Source organism: Narcine bancroftii, chromosome 14 (genome assembly GCF_036971445.1).
Source record: "Narcine bancroftii isolate sNarBan1 chromosome 14, sNarBan1.hap1, whole genome shotgun sequence".
Lineage (NCBI taxonomy): Eukaryota > Metazoa > Chordata > Chondrichthyes > Torpediniformes > Narcinidae > Narcine > Narcine bancroftii.
The window spans coordinates 58,063,222-58,082,166 of record NC_091482.1 but is presented as its reverse complement, the minus strand read 5'-3'; the positions used below and the strand labels follow the sequence as shown (position 1 = coordinate 58,082,166).

At 39.7% G+C, this 18,945-nt stretch overlaps 1 protein-coding gene across 2 annotated transcripts in view; it reads right to left on the bottom strand.

Annotated features, from left to right (window-relative positions):
- atosa (atos homolog A) overlaps positions 1 to 18,945 on the bottom strand; it is a 93,034-nt gene that overhangs the window by 22,440 nt on the left and 51,649 nt on the right. For both annotated transcript variants that reach the window (XM_069911659.1, XM_069911658.1), the window contains exons 2-5: positions 13,012 to 13,196; positions 12,632 to 12,837; positions 11,809 to 11,934; positions 7,411 to 9,001 (exon numbers count right to left, since the gene is read on the bottom strand). In XM_069911659.1, the coding sequence (XP_069767760.1) occupies positions 7,411 to 9,001; positions 11,809 to 11,934; positions 12,632 to 12,837; positions 13,012 to 13,196 (2,108 nt within the window). The remainder of the gene's footprint in view (positions 1 to 7,410; positions 9,002 to 11,808; positions 11,935 to 12,631; positions 12,838 to 13,011; positions 13,197 to 18,945) is intronic.

The window sequence follows — 18,945 nt, the reverse complement described above, 5'->3', positions numbered from 1 at the left end:
ATGTACACAAATACCCTTAAATACATCTGGAATGAGCACTTTAATCACATGTGAATTGTTTGATTATAAATTTTAATCTGTGGAGCACAAGGGCAAATAAAGGAAAAAAGTGTCTTTGTCCTAAACATTATGGAGGGAACTGGAGATCAGTAAAACAACATAGGCAAAAGGCATGTACTGTTCGATGTAACCTCAAGCTTATAGGGCTGTAAGAGATAGAGAAAAAATGTGGCGTTGCCAGTGAAATTTCATTAATTAATTAAAAAAAACTGATTTAGCATTGGTTTGTCTCCATTTCCCAACAGCAAAAAGCAAGAGAGGGTGTTGGGAAGGGAGCCAGTAGCATCAGACCACACCTGAGATGCAAAGGAAGAGGGAGGGAGGGAGGAGGAAACATTGAGGTTTCAAAAGGAAGGAGGATTGATCAAAAGAGCTCAACCTGGTGAAAAAAGATTTCAAGGTGGCTTCACAGACCAAAGATGAGCACACAACACCCATGGAAGAGTTCACAGATGTCTTTGAGTGACTTGGATGTTAACCTGGTATATACAAGGTCTACGTAATTGAGACAGTGGCTCCTGTTATCCATACTTGCAGGAAAGTTTGGTTTCCACTTAGTGACAAACAAACAAGGACTAGCACGCATAGAACAGATGAGAGTTATACAGAAAATTGAAGAACCTACAGAGTGGGTCATCATGGAAAAAAAAGAGCATTGTGTATATGTCTGGACCCAAGAGACCTCAATAAAGCCATCAAGAGAGAGCAGTTTAAATAGACGACAAAGGAGGAAAACATGTCCCAGTTTGGAGGTGCCAAGTGGTTTAGCATGCTCAAGGACTCATCGTGGTTTTGGCAGATGAAGCTCAATGAGGCAAGTTGGATACTACTGTATGCACTTTCAATAGTCCACAAGGAAGATACCGCTCTTCAGCGACTATATGGGAACTTGTCCACATCAGAAGTCTACCATAAAACGATCCACATGATCTTTAAAAAAAAAACATGGAGTTGAGACCAGGATGACATCATTATGGGAGCCTACCAAGAAGGCAAATGCTCGATATCACACGGAATGTCAATTTGAAATTAAATAAAGATAAATGTGAGATTAGCAAAAAGACACTGACCTTCGTAGGAGATGTCATATCTGGACAGGGAGTGAAGCCTGATCCAAGTAAAACATCAGCCACTGAGAATTTTGTGAGGCCCCAAAACAATGAGGAGATGAGACATTTCTTGGGGATGGTGACTTACCTGGCTGAGTTCATCCCTCATCCGTCGACTGTGTCAGGACCACTTAGATCACTCCTTGAGCAGAAAAATTAGTAGATCTGGTTACACGAGCAAGAGTTCTTCCAGGAACTCAAAAAAGTCCTAACAGAAGAGTCTGTACTAAAATTTTATGATCTGGATAGGCGTACCAGGATCTCGGCTGATGCATTCTGATGTGGCCCTGCAGCAGTACTACTGCAGAAGCATGAGGACACATGACAACCCGTGGCCTTTGCATCAAAGGCTTTAACGTGTAGAAGCCGACTATGCACATATAAGGAGCTTGCCAGCACTTATGTAGGCAAAAAGTTTCATAAATACATTTATGCACAAGCTCTTTAAGTGGAGAGACCATAAACTACTAGCCTCAATTATATCCAAACCAGTGAATGACTGTCCCATGAGAGTACAGCACATGTTGATAAGGCTGCAGAAATACAATGTGAAAATGGTCTACGTGCCAGAAAAAATACATGTTTGGAGCTGATGCACTGTCTCGAGCAGTTGACAAGAAAGAAAAGAGCAACCAAGAGGTTAATGTGGAGATGCAGGCCTAAGTTCACATGATCATCATCTCACTTCCAGTATCCCGGGATGGAACAGAGCAGATCAGGAAAGCCACAGAGATGGATGAAACAATGAAAGAGCCCAAAGATGCAATACAGAATGGCCAGCAGCTAAGAATGACTGTCCAATGGGTATTTGGGATTATTGGGCACACAGAGATGAACAGTCAGTTGTGAAAGATACGGTCTTCAAAGGGAATAAGTTTGTGATTCGAGTGTTGCTAGGCAAGGAAATGCTGAAGAAGATAAATGAAGGACATCTTGGTGAGGAAAAAATGCAAAGTTAGAGCTCAAGAGGTGATGTACTGGCCAAAAATGAATTGTAATGAGCCCAGAGGACCCCAAAACCAGCAGCAATAGAAATTCACCAATTCACTTAAACAAAAATGTTTTAAATTTTCTTCATACACAATAATAAGATCAATATTTAACTTATTACTATTAACTTAACCCCCTTCTACTTCGAAGCGTATACTAGGTAATGCGTATGTGTTCAGGAAAGTTGTTTGTTTCACTGTCCAATTATTTGGTTTTCAATTCTCCAAGTTAATTGGTATCAGGCAATTTTCCACACTGGGCACAGAATTTACATTTATAATCTTCACCAGGCTCTGGTACTTTGTTGCCGCTCAGGAAGGTTTTTGTTGGTTTCAGAGAGATATTTTCGTTGTTTGTTGGACACGCACAAACTGATCTCCTTCAATCAGCCACTTCTGTGCCTTGCCAAAGAAACTCAACCCCCCCCCCCCACCACCCACCCACACCGGGTATGGGTTTTTCCAAAAGATAACCTCTTCTTCCAGGTTAGCACAAAGAATTCTTCTTTTTCCCCTATTTCAGGAGAAATACAATAACCAGCCACAGTCCCTATAATTGACTACAGAGATTTATCATAGGCTGAACTTGGAACTCAAAACCCGTCTTGAAATGGGGTCTCGCAGCAGGTCTGCAAACTTGCAGAATTCAACACCAACCACCAACTCTTTCAGTAAACTATCTCTCTCACCAAAGGATGGCAATTTTTTCTCTGTTTGCAAATCCACTTAATCCCTCTTAGAACAGAAGACTTCAACCAGAAATTTGGATTGCTGATACGAGTTTAGCGATAAAAGAAATCAGTTTCTGAGACTAGACATATGTTCAAACATGCTGTTCCTTTAAAGACAATAGTCCATTTCAATTCTATTACATCAGTCCAATTTTGGATGATGGTGCAACCTTGTTCAACAACAGGTTTCCTAGAGATTGGGTCTGTTGAGGACCTGTTGATTTAATATCCCAACTTGTGTGCATCATGCAGGTGTTTCTTATCTGCCTGCTGACATCTTGTTTTTCTGGGAGAGAATCAAGGGTCACTCACATTAAGGAGTGCCATGGTTAAAGAGTGCTCCTTCTTGCAAAAACAGACTCCTTAGTTAGTTCTCCTCCATTCTTTGTTCTTGGTCGGACTCATGAATATGGTTGCTAAATGTGGTGTTGACATTGCAGAAAAATTTTAAAAGATGCTGGGATTCTTGCAGTTTCTCTTCAGGCCATCAAAGTTGTCAATTGAACGTGCTTGCTGTTGTGAATGGGTCAAGCATTTCCTTAAAAACCAGCAGTTTCATTTGGACCTGCCAGCTTTTACCAATTAACTGACAAATGTGAGTGCAGGCATAAATTTTACCTTTCACTCAACTGTGCACCAAACGATTTTAATGAAAGCTGAGAAATCTGTTCTCTAAGGCTGAACCATGTTGGGAAGAAATGGTTATGTCAGTAATGTTTCATTTTATTTGAATAAATTCATTGATTTATTTTGTTAGTTTTAACTGTGGACTAATTATATTTTGTATTTTAGATTTTTAAAAAAATATTTTAACACCAACTATTAACACATTAACATTCTTTGTGAGTATTGAAGATATTCACAATCATTCAATCTCGACATCTGATAGTTTCCAAGCCTTGTGAAGTGGGTTCTCACTGGCTGTCATGGCCTTGCTGATCTGGTTTCCCAGCAGAAACTTGTAACTGGGAACTTGCTCCAAGGACAGTCAGGACAAATTGAGGCAGTCCTTCAAAGCTAATCATATTTCCTTAGCGTAAGGGTTCGGAGAATTTATTTCTCTCTACCACTGATATGCAGCACTCACATATAAGTGAGTAGCATGCGATTTGTCCTCAAAAGCCAGAATTATCCAGGTGTTTCAGATTATTTTCAGTCCAATTTGAAATAGCTGGGAACTGTGAATGATAGTTATGTAAAAGGAACTCATTGCCTAACCTGTTCTCCAATTTCTTGCACTTAAAATGTTCATAAATGTGAAATGTGCCAAAAAAACCCACAATGCTGTATGAACCACACTTAATTTAATAGGAGCAGTGAACAGATACTACAGTGCATTGAATTAATTGTGCCAAAATAATACTACAACAACATTGAAAATATAGTTGCAAGAATATATATATACAATTTATATAAAAATGTTCTTAATTCAGGAAATTAATATAAATAGTCAAGCCAATTCTCTTATTATAATGTCGAAGACTTTGATATCATTCTGTAATCCACCCAGTTCATCTGTTATAAAGGTTCACCAAGTTAGGAATGTAAGAGAATAGTATCAACTACCCAAGAGAAATGCAGCTCTATTGGAAGCTTCAGATCACCCAGGATAAAGATGACTATTTGATTGGCACTCCATCTAACATCTTAATACTGGATTCTCTGCATCACTGGCACATTCAAAATATATGAGAGCAGTTTGGGTGATTACAAAAGATTTTGAAAATGTATGAATTCTGATATCGAAAAGGACAAGGGCTGCAGATGCACCCCCCCCCCCCACCACTCCCCACTCCGTCATCTGCAGGAGGCTGCCTCTATGTCACATGCCAGTGTAATTTGGAAATACAAAGTCATTCCTTCATTGTCACTGGGTGTGAACCCTTGATCTGTCAACCCAACAGCACTGCAGGAGGTCCTAACCCAGGAGAGCAGCAGTTCAAGAAGGTGGCTCAACACCAACTTATCCAAGGATAATTCAGAATATCCTGCAGCAGTTAGTTGTCCTTGAGACGTTCTCAGAGCGCCATTTCCATAAAAAAGTGAATTTTAGAAAATGTGGATGTATGGAAGGACTGCAATTGATTGAGCATCTCTTTAATAAAAAAGTAGTATATCTGAGCAATATCAACTAAGCCACTCTAACCTTTCTTTCCCCCCACCCCACCAAAAAAAAGACTGCTTTGAGGCAGTGGCATTCACACATTTTTTAAACCAGGTATCAGCATTATTACATAATAAATAATAGGCAGGTTCGATAAATGAATGGAAAAAAGTTAACATGAAACAAAAATGAATAAGGATACCAAAAACACCTGTTTCTTTTAGAGCTGTAAATATCGTTACACATGGTGTCTTTTGGAATACGTGCATGTTTGTTAGGTTGGTCAGATTCCACATGTTTAATGCTTTACAAATTTGATTCAATTTGTAAAGCTCCACTAAATGTTATGCAACTTTCTTGCCCATTTTTTTTGCCACAGTTGCTTCTGGATATGGGAACAGTAATAAGTATTTATGTTGCAATATATTGAGTGTAGATTGAGGAGACAGCTCACAAAAAAGGACATGCAAGTATAAGAAGGGGAGAAGAGTGACCTCCAACCTGATTTCAGAGAGCAATATGCAAGCTATAAGGGTTCCAATATTTTGGCCTTGCAGCCATGATTACCCACTCAATGCTGGTCAAAGACCGCTTTGTAAACTGCAGTTCTGGTGAGAGTTTCTGGATATTTGCAAAATCACATGGTTTACCAGGCACCTAGTGTAAAGGAGATCAGTGAAGCTCTCTAGTCAATAACTTCATTTCATTCTCTATAGCCGATTTCAGGTGCATTCTCCGCCAAGAATGCGCCTGCAGAAGTGGATGCAGACCTGTGGAATGGTCATTCAGGTGGCAGCCCTGAAAGCGCTGCGCTGTCTACTCCGACTCCTGTCCCTTTGGGACATCAGGGCTGGGGCGGCTGATGCAGGACTTTGGGTCAGGGGCGGCCGGCACGAGTCTTCAGGGCAGGTGCGGCCTGCCCAACAGCCCGCGCCGGCCACCCCAACTCTCTCTGACGTCCCACGCCGGGGGGCAGGGGCAGCAGGGAGGGGGGCTGTCAGGCGCTCGCCAGCTGGTTGTCATCAACCCGCCCCTTAGCAACCACTTTCAGGCGGCTGCATTCAGGTTCCTAGGGGAACTTCAGTCATCCGGCAATTATCCCTCTCAGAGGAGGGTTAGAAAGTGCGCCTCGGAGGTACCTCCCGCTCTTTCAAGTGGCCTTCCGACAGCCACACAGGGGTAGAATATGCGGCTTTACATCGGGGTATTCTGGCCACCTGAAAGAGCCTTTTGTTTCGTGACAGACAAGCAGAGGGAATAATCCTCTTTGCTAATGGGCAGTCTTTCCCAAGGCACAGGCTGGGTTGTTTACCAATACTGTGTTTCACTGTTGCCCATACAGAACCAAAATTAATTTAATTCCTTTGATTTGCAAAAGAAATACAGTTGCATAAACAAAATGTAAAGATCCTGCAGAGAGAGAAAAACACAAATATCAATATGGGTCAATGACCTTTCATCAGATGAAATGACATCAACCTGTAATGTTGTACCAGTTTTGCTCTCAGCAATTTTTTTTGAACACCTTAATATGTAGCTGCTACAATCATTGGTACAGAATTACTGCAATACCTCCCCCCTCCAACCCCTGGTTATTTTGCCAATCCACACAATCTCAAGCAACCAACAAATTCACTGATCCGGCATCTATCAATCCCCATAGGTGCCAGATACGGGGGTGGGGTGGGGGTTTACTCTACTCCAGTGTAGAATATGTACCCACGTAGCTCAGCTTGGACACTGCGAACCACATTATGACAGTCACATCAATCAAACAGATTGCATGGTACTGCTATGGGTCCATCTGGCTTGCAGAACACAATAGTGGAGAACTGAAAATAGCAGAAGGTAGGTGGGCGAGTTTACAAGCCCTAATTTCCTGTAGAGGATTATTGGGATTTCCATGACTGTGGCCATTGGGAGATGCTGGATGCCGCTATCATGGAAATTTGTGGATGGCATTTTGCTGTTACGCTTTATTCATTGATGAAATGCCCAACAATTAATTATGCATCACTGCTCCCAGGGCATGCTTTCCAAGGATAAAAAATTTAGTTCTCATGGTCCACAATTTTTCAATAATAACCGTGGAACAAAAATCTTATACTGAACGATTGTCTCATTCCCAAGCAACCAAATCATATTTTCTTGGACTGAGCATGAAAGTAATAAAGACTACATTAAAATTCCCTCTTAAGGACAGAATGACAGGTCTCCATTCGCTTTATTTGAGCTGAAATGGTGCCAACTGTACTCAGAGTTATATGCAAAGTTGTACACTATCTACAATGAAATTATTATAAGGCTGTAATCCCGATGTTAACAAACTGCTACTTTTCATGCAAAGTCAATTAAACAACTTTCATTTGAGTCCATTAAAAATAACTACCAATGTGGTAAAAAGTAAACTTTCTTACAGTTTGCATTTGAGATTCTCCAGGTTTTTCTCTGCAGTCTCCATTCAGTCTTCTTTGCATTGTTGAATTGGGTACAAATTGTGACGAATCACAGCTCTGGATCTGCAGGCCAATTTTTTCTTGGCATCCCTTTTTGGAACTGACAGTTTCATTTGTTTTTATTGTAACAGAATTGTCATCACCAGAAATATCCAATTTACTCCTTTCACTTTTACACCCATACTTTTTGCAGTGGACAGAGTCTGAATGCCAGATACCTGAGCATTCTATACTAACCGGCTTATTTTTTGCATTGTTGATGCTATTTTCAGATTGAGCGCCTGAGTCAAAGTTAATAATACAGGAACAGGCTGATTTGTCACGATTAACTGCACTTGCATTGTCAAGTTCGACGGGATCATGATGTTTCGGAGGGGGGTGTAATTCAGAATTATCTGTAGAGTTCACAATGTTCTTATGGAAGGAACCAGAACACGATGACTCAACTTTAGATTTTTTGTCATGTACACTGTTGCTAGATATTGGGCACTTCCCGTTCATTTTACCTCTGCAGTTGATTTGTGACCGTTCTGATTTACCATGCTTCCTTACAGTTCTTTCAGCAGTATGCTTTGTTTCAGGTTTGCCAACTGTGTCAGTACAAGAACCTCCTGGAAATAGCTTTCTTCCTGTCTGTGTCTTTGGGGAAACTGTTTTATCATTGTCAAGCTTTGCCTTTCTACATAATATGACTGGAGTATCCTGAGAAGAGGTTCTACTTGTGTTTTTGTTCTCCAAGGAACTGCTTTCTGAGTGGGTGGTACGACTACAAAGAGTCTCTTTTCCTGGACTTGGGCTTTCCTCCTCTAAAGAGCTCTGCAGCAGCATTCTGCTTGTTGAATTCGATTCTTGCACTGCGGTGAAACGACTTCCGGAAATAGATGGGGATTTTGGATCGCAATAACTCAGTTGATGGGCAATTCGCGCAATCACTTCTTCCCTTTCCTGAAGCAAGCTTCCCATCAAAGGGTTCATCTCCCCTGAAGGAATCCGAGAGGGCGGATTGCCAATTTCATTGGAATCGGAGACAGAAAATGACTTCAATGTTTTGACTGTATGGGTTTCATAAGGGTGCACTTTATTTATTTCAGCCGTATTTGTCCAATTACAACACTGAGTCTTTGTCTGTGAACTTTTGATTTCAGATATTTTGTCAGTGTTACCCAACGTTGCCACTTTCCTGGTTTCCAAGGTGTCAGGAGAAGGACATTTTCTTATCTTTACTGAACCTGTTGGCAACAATTCATGGCTTCGAACAGCTGTATATGCTTGTTTATTGTATCTCTGTTGTACTCCTGGCATGTTGCAGTAGTCATGCTCTTTTGCATTGGTAGGTTGATAAGCATCCTTCTCTTGACTGGGGATATGCTTCCCAAAGAAACTGAAGTTGGTATGAATACTGCATGTCAACAACGGGTAACTTGGCTGCCTGGGCAAGGACAGCACACTCACTCGCAGAGCCAGGTTGTGGGAAATGTTAGGAACTGGAAACATGTGCTCAACTGGGGGCTGGGCAAAATTTAACAACATATCTTCATCTGTTGCACTTATTCTAAATGTTAAGAAAAACAAGTTTAATGAGTCACAAACAAGAGCATTGCGAAATCATGTTGTTCACAATATCATTAAGCCTTGTAATATCTAAGCCATCTCATTTTGGCTACGACAAATGAAATAAAGATACTAAAATAAGCTTGATATCCTGCTTCACACCTCTTCATGGAAAAATCAAGTCAACCTCCACTCAGTTCTCTTGCCTAACGGCTGAAAGCTAAACACTCAAGCCCCAGTCCAGACAATGACTACAAAAATATAGGCTGGACATTTCAATGTAGTATTGAGGACATGCAGCATTATTAGGGGTGGTATTTTTCAGATTAACGGTGGCACTACTTTGAAGAATAAGGGAATTACCGAGAAGCCTGGCCAAAATTTATCCTCAATCGATTTTGCCAAAACAAATGTATTTGCATTTTTCTGTTGGCAAGCGAAAATTGTGTACATCCTATTTTACCTGTGATTACATATCAAAAGAACTTTGCTGAGTTTCAAGTACTTCTCAACTTGCTAAAGTTGTAAGGGATGCAAGAAAGAACACAGGAACAAGAGCAGGACATTCAGTCTCTTGTGCTAAATCAGCTGTTCGGTTAAATTGTGACTTATCAGTAATTCTATCTTCTTGCTTTAAGTCCATTCTTCCAGTTAAAAAAACCTTTGCAAGTTTTCTAACTTTCAATTAGCTTGATGACTGGCGTTTGGGTATTTTTATTCTTGATTCCCACCAGCTACATATGTTGATGTATATCTGACATCAAATTGTAATCATAACCTTAAAATTAGAGCCAAACTCAGGAACATAGAACATTACAGCACAGTGCTGACCTTTCTGCTCTCGATGTTGTGCGGACCTATATATTCCTACCAAAAAATACCAAAGCCTTCCTGCCTCGTAACCCTCTAATTTTCTTTCATCCATGTATCTGTCCTGGACTCTAAATTAAAAGTTTCTTTCTTGATTACCCCACTAAATCTTCAAATCCACTTAAACATTTGCGACAGATCATTCCTTACTTGTCTGCATTCAAAGGAATTAATCCTAGTCAACACACCAAGCTGTTGTGATCTTACACTGGTAAATCCAACCTGAGTTCCCTTAAAGACAACTGAGCTTTTTTAAAATTTGAGTTGCAGTCTCCTGAACTCCAAATGAAGTTTGTAGAGCTGGAACCTGTTTGCATACCAGCTCTCAAGATACAACTTACATCTACCAACCCTTATTATTATTTTGTTTACAGCTACTAGCTTTTGAGTGATTATTTTACTCAGAGCAATGAAACTTTGGGCACATCTGCAATTCTTAACTTTATTTCCTTTTAGAATATATTCCAATTTAGCTTTCTTACATCAAAAGTGAACAGCCTAGCACTTTCCCACATTGAACTCCACATGCAAGAGCTTTGCTCACTCACTTACTTTGTATCAACTTTCTGTCTTCTCTATTCTATTCCCTGTGCGATCTGATTTTGTGATTGTCAGCCGTATTAGTGTAGATTACTTCATCCAAGTAAATTTATGAAAAACTGTGACTCGTATACAGATATTTGAGGTTGCTACTAAATTATACCAATTTGAACTTACTTCATTCTCTCCCCTTTTTTTAAAATATAGTGCCACTATCAGAGCTGCTGTAACAGCAACGTTGCTGCTGGTATGGACCTGGGAGAGCAGGGAGCAGAGACTCAGCACTGCTCTGAAGGGTTCATCCACCTGGTCCAAATGCTGATGGTTCCATACAGCCTGTCAAAGAAGCCGACAATGTATTTCTTTAAAACCTTGCTACCGTGGGATCTGTGCCCAAGATGGTGGGGCCTTTGCTTGGCAGCAGCCACAAGGGATTGCAGACTCCAAGGAACCAGGAGCAATCCAGAGCAGGGCACCAGAATTGGGGAGAACACACCCCATTGAGAAGGGGAAGAAGAGGAAACGATCCTACAGGATGGTGACCAAGACGGCGGACTAGGGAAGGGCTCAGCAGCTGAGGGCCCTCACAAACTGTGGGCAACTGGGGGTCAGGGGAAACTGCACAGCTGCTGGAGACTGGCTCATTGGAAACAGGTATCAGAGCCCGGATTCAAGAGGGTGCTGAGAGCAAGAAGGGCCTCGGACACTGAAATGATCATGTCAGAGGTTGGACCTGGAACTCAGGTTGCCGGTGGATTGAACAGGGATCTGTGTAGCTGTTGAGGCTGCAGAGGCACTGGAGGTGAATGCACGGAACCTCAGTGGCACTGAAGGACTCTCTTTTGCCTCTCTCTCACTCCGTAAGGGGTGCAGGGCAACACTACTGAAGATTCTTTGTATTTCGCCAGGCAGGAGGGAATTTTGTGTAATATTTCATGTTCTGTACAATTACATGACAAAGGAACCTTGAATCTTCAAACCAATTCACCATCCAAACCCACGGGCCCTCTGCTGATTCTATGCATTCTTGTTTTCTAAATAATCCCTTAACAAAGATCACTCATTGTCTATCTTTATGAACACAGTTCATCTAAATTTTTTGGCCAATACAGTAAAATTCCAGAAAAGTGACCAAAAAAAAAATCACACAAAACAAATTCGTAAAAATTACAGAAGTTTAAATTGGCGCGCCCCAGTGGTCAGTTCGCCAATCCGCGCCACATACAGTCTCAAGCAACTGGCAAATTCACCTAACAGACATCTACCAATCCCCATAGGTTTTGGGATTTTAATGTATTTAGAACTATTTCTGGATAGTATAAACTTAAACCATTTTTTTGAAGTTTTCTGAAATCACAGTTCAAACTAATTCCAATAATAGACCCATTTAACACTCACCGATACAGAATATTGCGAGGAACAGCACCTTGTGATGCACTCAGCCAAGCACTCAGCTGAGAAAAAAAGACATAGGAACGGATAGCCTGCAGAAGGCTTTTCTCTTCAATAAAACGATCTCCAGTTCTGAAGATTAAAATAGGCATCTGTCAAACATGGACACTATCAAAATATCATTTTATTTTCATTGGACATGAGAAATATTTGACTGGGGAAGAGAATGGCAATTCTTAGAGCATTAAAATAAAATGTAGAAACCCTGGGAGTCTTAACAGGAGGAAAAAGCATCTTTAATGCCAATGTGTCTAGAATTGAAATGTTCCAGTCATTTAAGTATCTATACATTTGGAGGTTCAGCAGTAAATTTAACATCTAAAAGAACCTGCTACACATTTTTTTTCAACAGCATTTAGAAGAGTAGAACACAAAAGGAAACTCTGGGAAATACTTTATTATAGATGTATGCAACGCAAATTCATTCACATGGTCTTAATAACATATTCACTTTCTTATAACATATGGATTAATAAAATTTAATCTACTTTGCACTTTAAAATGATGATAATTTTTAAAAACTTGCTGTGAAGCAATATGATTACACCCAACAGCTGTAGCGTGCTGCGCCTAAACAAATTCCAACAAAATACATGGCCTGTAAGCTGATTCTTAGACTCAGACAATGGTTTCTGTATTTATATTATCTTTGTTTCAACTGTATGGCCTTACTCATTCTTTTTACAAAAGGAGGAAGATAATTAGATGCATGTTGATTTTGTAAACCATTTTCTTTAGGATTTTGTTATGGTGAAGAACAAAGACTTACTGTTTGGGCACTGGCTGTAACGACCACCTTTCCAACAGCAAAGCATCCTGTTTGATCGCGGGGTCTTTTATATCACTCCCCTCTGTGGATGGACCGTCAGCGTCACTATAGCAACATTCAGGAAGCAACATCACTTCTACCATGATGGAAATATTATTCCTCCACAGAACTAAAACCTGAGATCTGGTTCTTCTGGCCTGATAACACTGTCAAAATAAAGGGAAGAAAACAAATCATTAGAAAAAAATGTGAGCATCTTCCAGAACCAGTCAAAGCCACAAATTTTACAATTTTGTATATGACTCCTTTCCTCTACTGTTGAAACAAAAAAAACCACAGAAATTGGTAAAAATGTTCCAAATCTTTAGTTATGAACTTACCTGTGGCACTTTTTCAGTGCATTCATGCTTTGTACTTAAGGACTGCCCAAGCTGTGCTGGAGGGCAATGGAACCCCTCTGTACGACCTTTTGCTGAGCATTCTGGTGTACGACCCTCTGTGATCAACAAGGTCAGGGAAAGCAAAAACTCCTCTGCATCATATTCAAAGTATTCTTCTATCGTATCTACAAAGAACAAAAAGAATCTACTTAACGTACACAATATCTGCAATCGTTTCATTAGCTAACACTGTTTAAATGAACAAGTTCAAAACACTAAACAATGCTTACTGCTGTAGATGGCAATTCAGCAAGTTCTTCATGCTCAGTAAATACCACCCATAATCAGGAGTTCATCAATGGAACAAGACAAAAATATGCAAGAAACTGACAAAGATTATTTGTGTCTATGCACGCTGTTTCTAACAATTAAAAGTAGCCAGAGACATATTCCAGTTATTCTTTGAAATCAAAAATACAAGTTTTCCTCAATGCCTTCCTTTACCATATTCCACTTTAGGTGGTATTCATACTCCATCCTCAGTAGGGATAGAAAGACGTGAAACAATCAACTTAAAAGTCCTAGTTCCTTCTATAAATGCAATAATGTTCACATCCCATCAAACACAGGGAAGGATTCATAATAAATATACAGTAGATCCTTTGTTACCAGTTGATACCAAACCTAGCCAATTAGTAGCAATAGGAATTAAAATACAGCAATTCACGGCAATTATAACTGTAGCTGTCAAATGTACATGTGGCGGCAGCCTTTCTAGTTTTTACTGTAAATTCTGCAGTGCCAACAAAACCACAGAGACATCTCATTCTGCAGTCTAAATGATATATTGAGCAAGGGAAATATTACAGAATATTTTTGTAATCAGTAAAATATATGTGTATGTGTGTCTGTTTGGTGGTGGAGAGGGGAGGCTAGGCTGGGGGAGATGCAATCATTCTGATTTCAATAGGAAATATAATTCAAGAATTATTCAAAAAAGATGATTGGCTGTTCATATTTATCATTAGTTACAAAAATTATTCGCCACAGCAGAAATATTCAGGAAACTTGGATGCTATTATTTTTATTTACTCCAATTAATGCTAACAATATCATCTCCTGAAGTTCAAGCCAGAAGATGCGACAACATTGTTAAATTTTATATTATTACTCACTGGGTGTAAAAATTTTCAACATGACTAAATTCTTTCAAATACACTTTATGGGAACAGGAGATAGCCAAGATCATAAAAACCATAGAAAACTACAGCACAGAAAACGGGCCATTCGACTCTTCCAGACTGTGCCGTAACATCATTCCTTTAGTGCCACTGACATACACCCATTCCAGACAAGACCTCTCCCATCCATGTATCTATCTAATTTATTTTTTAAAAATATTTTATTTTAATTTTCATAGACTCGTAAAATTCAAACAAACATTATAATCTTTTCTAACATTCATGTAACATACAGAGTCTGTATTTACCCCCCCCCTCCGGACCCTTCCCGCAACCCCCATACAACCGAATATACAGTCAATTAAATTACATCGATACAAATTCTGATGGGGTCAAAGACCCCTGCTGAAACCTAGGGGAAAAAAAACAAGCAATCAGAAAGGCTAAGTAACAAGGGATTTTAAAAAAAGTTAAAAAGAACTTAAACTAAATTTAAAAAATCAAAACAAAACTGAAAAACAAAAATTGCCTGCGCCATGTCCCAATGCGACGGATTGCTACAGAACTTCTATTTCCCGGGGGGGCGGGGGGTTACTAATCAATCTGTGTGCCAATATATTTTAAGGTTGCCACACCTTAACAAATGTCTCATGTTTCTCCAGGGGAATGCAACTCTGCATTTCTATATTCCATCATGTGGTATTTAATTAGTATTTAATTGGGACTTCAACAAAACCGCTACCACCAAGGGGACCTTCACAAATGAAATTTGGTATTTGGACAGTCTAAAACTCACATCCCCAATGTCTCCCAGAGATATACTTCTGGATCCTGTGGAAAATCCACTTTTGTATTTTTTTTAAAGAATGTTCTCCCAGGTCTTCACCTTTGCACATAGCCAGGTGGAGTGGACAAAAGTTCCAACTTCCACACTACATCTAAAGCACATTTTCCAAAATTTCAGGCTTTGATTTATGTAATATATTGAGGTGTGAGGTACAGATGGTGCAAGAAGTTGTATTGCACCAAACTGTATCTGGTATTGACAACTCCAGTCATGCTGTCTGGACACAGGTCTTGCAACCACTCCTCACTGATTGCGGTGCCTAACTCCAACTTACATCTCTTCCCTCGACCTATGTAAGTCGAGCTTCAGGCCCTCACTTGGAATATGTAAAGCATCTTAAGAGATAAATTTACACACATTCCCCTGTTGAATTAGAATCTCCATGTTACTACATCTAGGTAGGGTCAAAGGTGGTCCCAATATTTCACTTAAGAAAGATCTTATTTGCAAAAAGCAGAAGGATGTTTTATTAGACAAATCCTATTTGTTCTTCAACTGCTCAAATAACACAGATGCCATCATTTGTAACAATTCTCAATACGCCTCATCCCCTTCTGGCATCAGGAGTCCAGGATTTTATTACCCAGATTCAAGGGTATCAAGTTGTTCTGGGTCAAGGGCACTTTGGGAGATATCCCCAACTTCTGTACAATACATTTGCTATATCTGAAGTACATGCTTTAGTATGGGGATTATCCATTTTCTTTGAAATTAATTTAGTGTCCCATTTATATATAAACTCTTCTGCTATCTTTTCACTCACTGCATGTAGTCCAATTTGTGTCCAGGTCGGGGTTGGGGGGGGGGGGCTCCCTTAGAGTGAGGTGATAAACCTTGCCTGGGCTGCCCAGTAATATTTTTTGAAATCAGGTAATTTTAAACCCTGCCAAATTATATTCCCACATAAACTTTTCCATGAAGATTCTAGCCACTTTGCTATTCCACAGGAACCCTCTGACCCATTTTCTGAACATCTTTAAAAAAACCCTGGGGCAACGAAATGGGTAATGATTAAAAAAGATACTGTTGCCTTGGCATCACCTTCATTCTGATGCAGTTAACTCTGCCCACCAGTGTAATGGGCAGAGTACTCCATCTAGCAAGGTTCTCCTCAATCTTCCAGAGCAAGTACAAGTTACATAAATCTTTGTCTACTTTTAACCCCATATATTTAATGCCTTCTTGTGGCCATTTTAATTGACTTTTCTGTTGATATTGTCTATAATCCCCGTTCGTCAAAGACATCATTTCATTTTTTTCCAGATTTACCTTATACCCCAAGACCTTCCTATAATATTTTAGTGCAGTCCTCAGGCTAGCCAATAACTCCTTGGGGTCTGTCAAATATACTAACACATCATCAGCGAAAATGTGATTTTGTGTTCCACCTGGCCCACCCTGAACCCTTTTATGACTGGATCCTGCCGAATGGCTTTTGCCAGCAGCTCAATTGCTAGTATGAACAGTGCTGGGGACAATGGACGGCCCTGCCTACTGGACTTGCTCAATGGGAACATTGGAGAAATCTTCCCATTTGTAATAATTTTTACTTGGGGTTTACAGTATCATGTCCTCACCCAATTAATAAATGTTTGACCCAATCCAAATTTCTCCAGTACCTTGAACAAAAAGTCCCACTCCAATCTGTCGAAGGCCTTCTCCGCATCCAAAGCTATGGCCACTCCTGGATCCACCCATGACTGCTCCAAATGTACTACATTAAGCAATCTAGCAATGTTGTTTGCTGATCGTCTCCTTTCTACAAGTCCAGCTTGGCCTGGATTCGTTAATTTCGGAAAATATTCTGCCAACCTATTGGCCAATGCTTTTTCAATGATATTATAATCAGTGTTCAATAATGAGATGGGTCTATGTGAGGTGGGATTCAATGGGTCTCTGACTTCCTTTGGGATCACCGTGATGATTACTGTTGAGAGGGACTCTGGGAGAGTATGCATCTCCACTGCCTGAGCCACCACATTCATAAGTATGGGCATAAAAAGATATTGCACTCTTTATAAAATTCAGCAGGAAAACTCTCCTCTCCTGGTGATTTGCCAGCTCACAAGGAGCTCAGGGACCATGCAATCTCCTCTTTAGAGAAATGGGCACTCAATCCCTCTTGCTCTTCCTGATCCAAATTTGGTAGATCAAATGAAAGCAAATAAATCATCTATTTCCCAAATCTTTCCAGAAAAGCCTCACCTTGGAACAGGACAAAGTTGAATGCAAAAAGGTTCCTGTTTCTTTGCCACATCTAAAACATTGATTTGATATTTCTGATTTTAATTTGTGGAATTTTTGTGGTGGAAGGTATAATTGGTGCAAAAAGACTATATTGCGCCAATCTATACCTTTTGTTAATAGTATTGGTCATACTGTCCCAACACAAGTCGGACCAAATTTTTTCATCAATCAGTATACCAAATCTATCTCCCTTCTTTGTCTAAATTTATGTAACCCCTGTGAAATAGGAAATACACTTTTGAAATAAATTTCTTTGTAATCCCCTTTTGAACCAGAGCCTCTACACTGCACTGTCATAAGGTCATTATTGGGCCCAATTTGTCTCTTAAATAGCAGAAGATATTATTATTAGTTACACCATATTTGGTTTTTAATTGATCAAATGAAATTAATTGCCCCTTCTCATAACAATCCTAAATATACCTGATCCCTTTTGGGGACCAGGTGTCCAGAATTTTATTGTCCATTGTTCAAGGAATTACCCTATTTTGAGCCAGAGCCGTTTTAGGAGATAGGCCGTTTTTAGTCCTGATTTGATAACATTCTTTTCCAAATATTAATTATATGCTTTAATAAGGGGGCTTCTTTTATGCCCAAAATTAATTTTGAATTCCATTTATATATATCAAATCTTCTGCAATCCACTCTCCAACCTTATGCAGCTCTATTTTTGCCCAAGAAGGCTTGTCTCCTGCATCAAAGCGGGAGGTGACAAACTTCATTTGGGCTGCTCAGTAATATTTCTTGACGTCTGGGAGCTTCAAACCTCCCATCTCATAATCCCATGATAATTTATCAATAGAAACTCTGGGTGGCTTACCCTTCCAGAGGAATCACTAAGATTTGATTTGTACAGATACCAAAATAGTTTATATTGGAAAATACAGCAGATGTAAGATCCACAATGAAGCTGTGAAACACCCATTAGAGTTTGTGAAGATCGTATTGGCAGTGGTCAGGAAGTGTATAGCAGTTACCTAGAAATCTGATTCCTATCTAGATATGACTCGTTGGAAAGCAGAAATATATGCGTGTTTTCCCCTGGAGAAAATTATTTATAACCTTAGGAAAAATAATACAATATTTTCCTAAAATGTTGGTGTCCATATCTTCAGCACATAAGTGTAGATTCTTAACAATGCCCCCCCCACCACCTCCTTGCATCTGGGAACCACCTAGGATTCTGGGTAAGTCAGGATATTTATTATTTTCTTTGTCTCTTTTCTTTTCAATTCTTTTGACTATTTCTCTCCATTTTACCCTAGTGTGTGTGTGTGTGTGTGGGGTGGGGGGGGGGGTGGTAGGGTAGAGAAGGAGAGAAATAGTTCTTTTCCTCTTGTTTTTTTTCCTTTTCATACTCAAAATCAACATCAAATGCTAAGATTATGTTTCCTTTTTAACTGATAAATTTCATGTTGATTTGAAAATATAAATAAAATGATCAACCGCCCTCACCTGCCAGGACAACACTTTATGGGACCTTTCCCCCAGCTCATAGAACTGCCGTCTAGAACTTAAAATCAATTTCTCTGTCGTATGTTTGTAATGTATTATACTTGACCTTTTTATTCACCAAATTCCTGTATTTTTCTTCTGTACCCGCTCTTTGATAATCTATCCAAACTCCCATCACTCTGAGTAAAGAAGTTTCCCCTAATG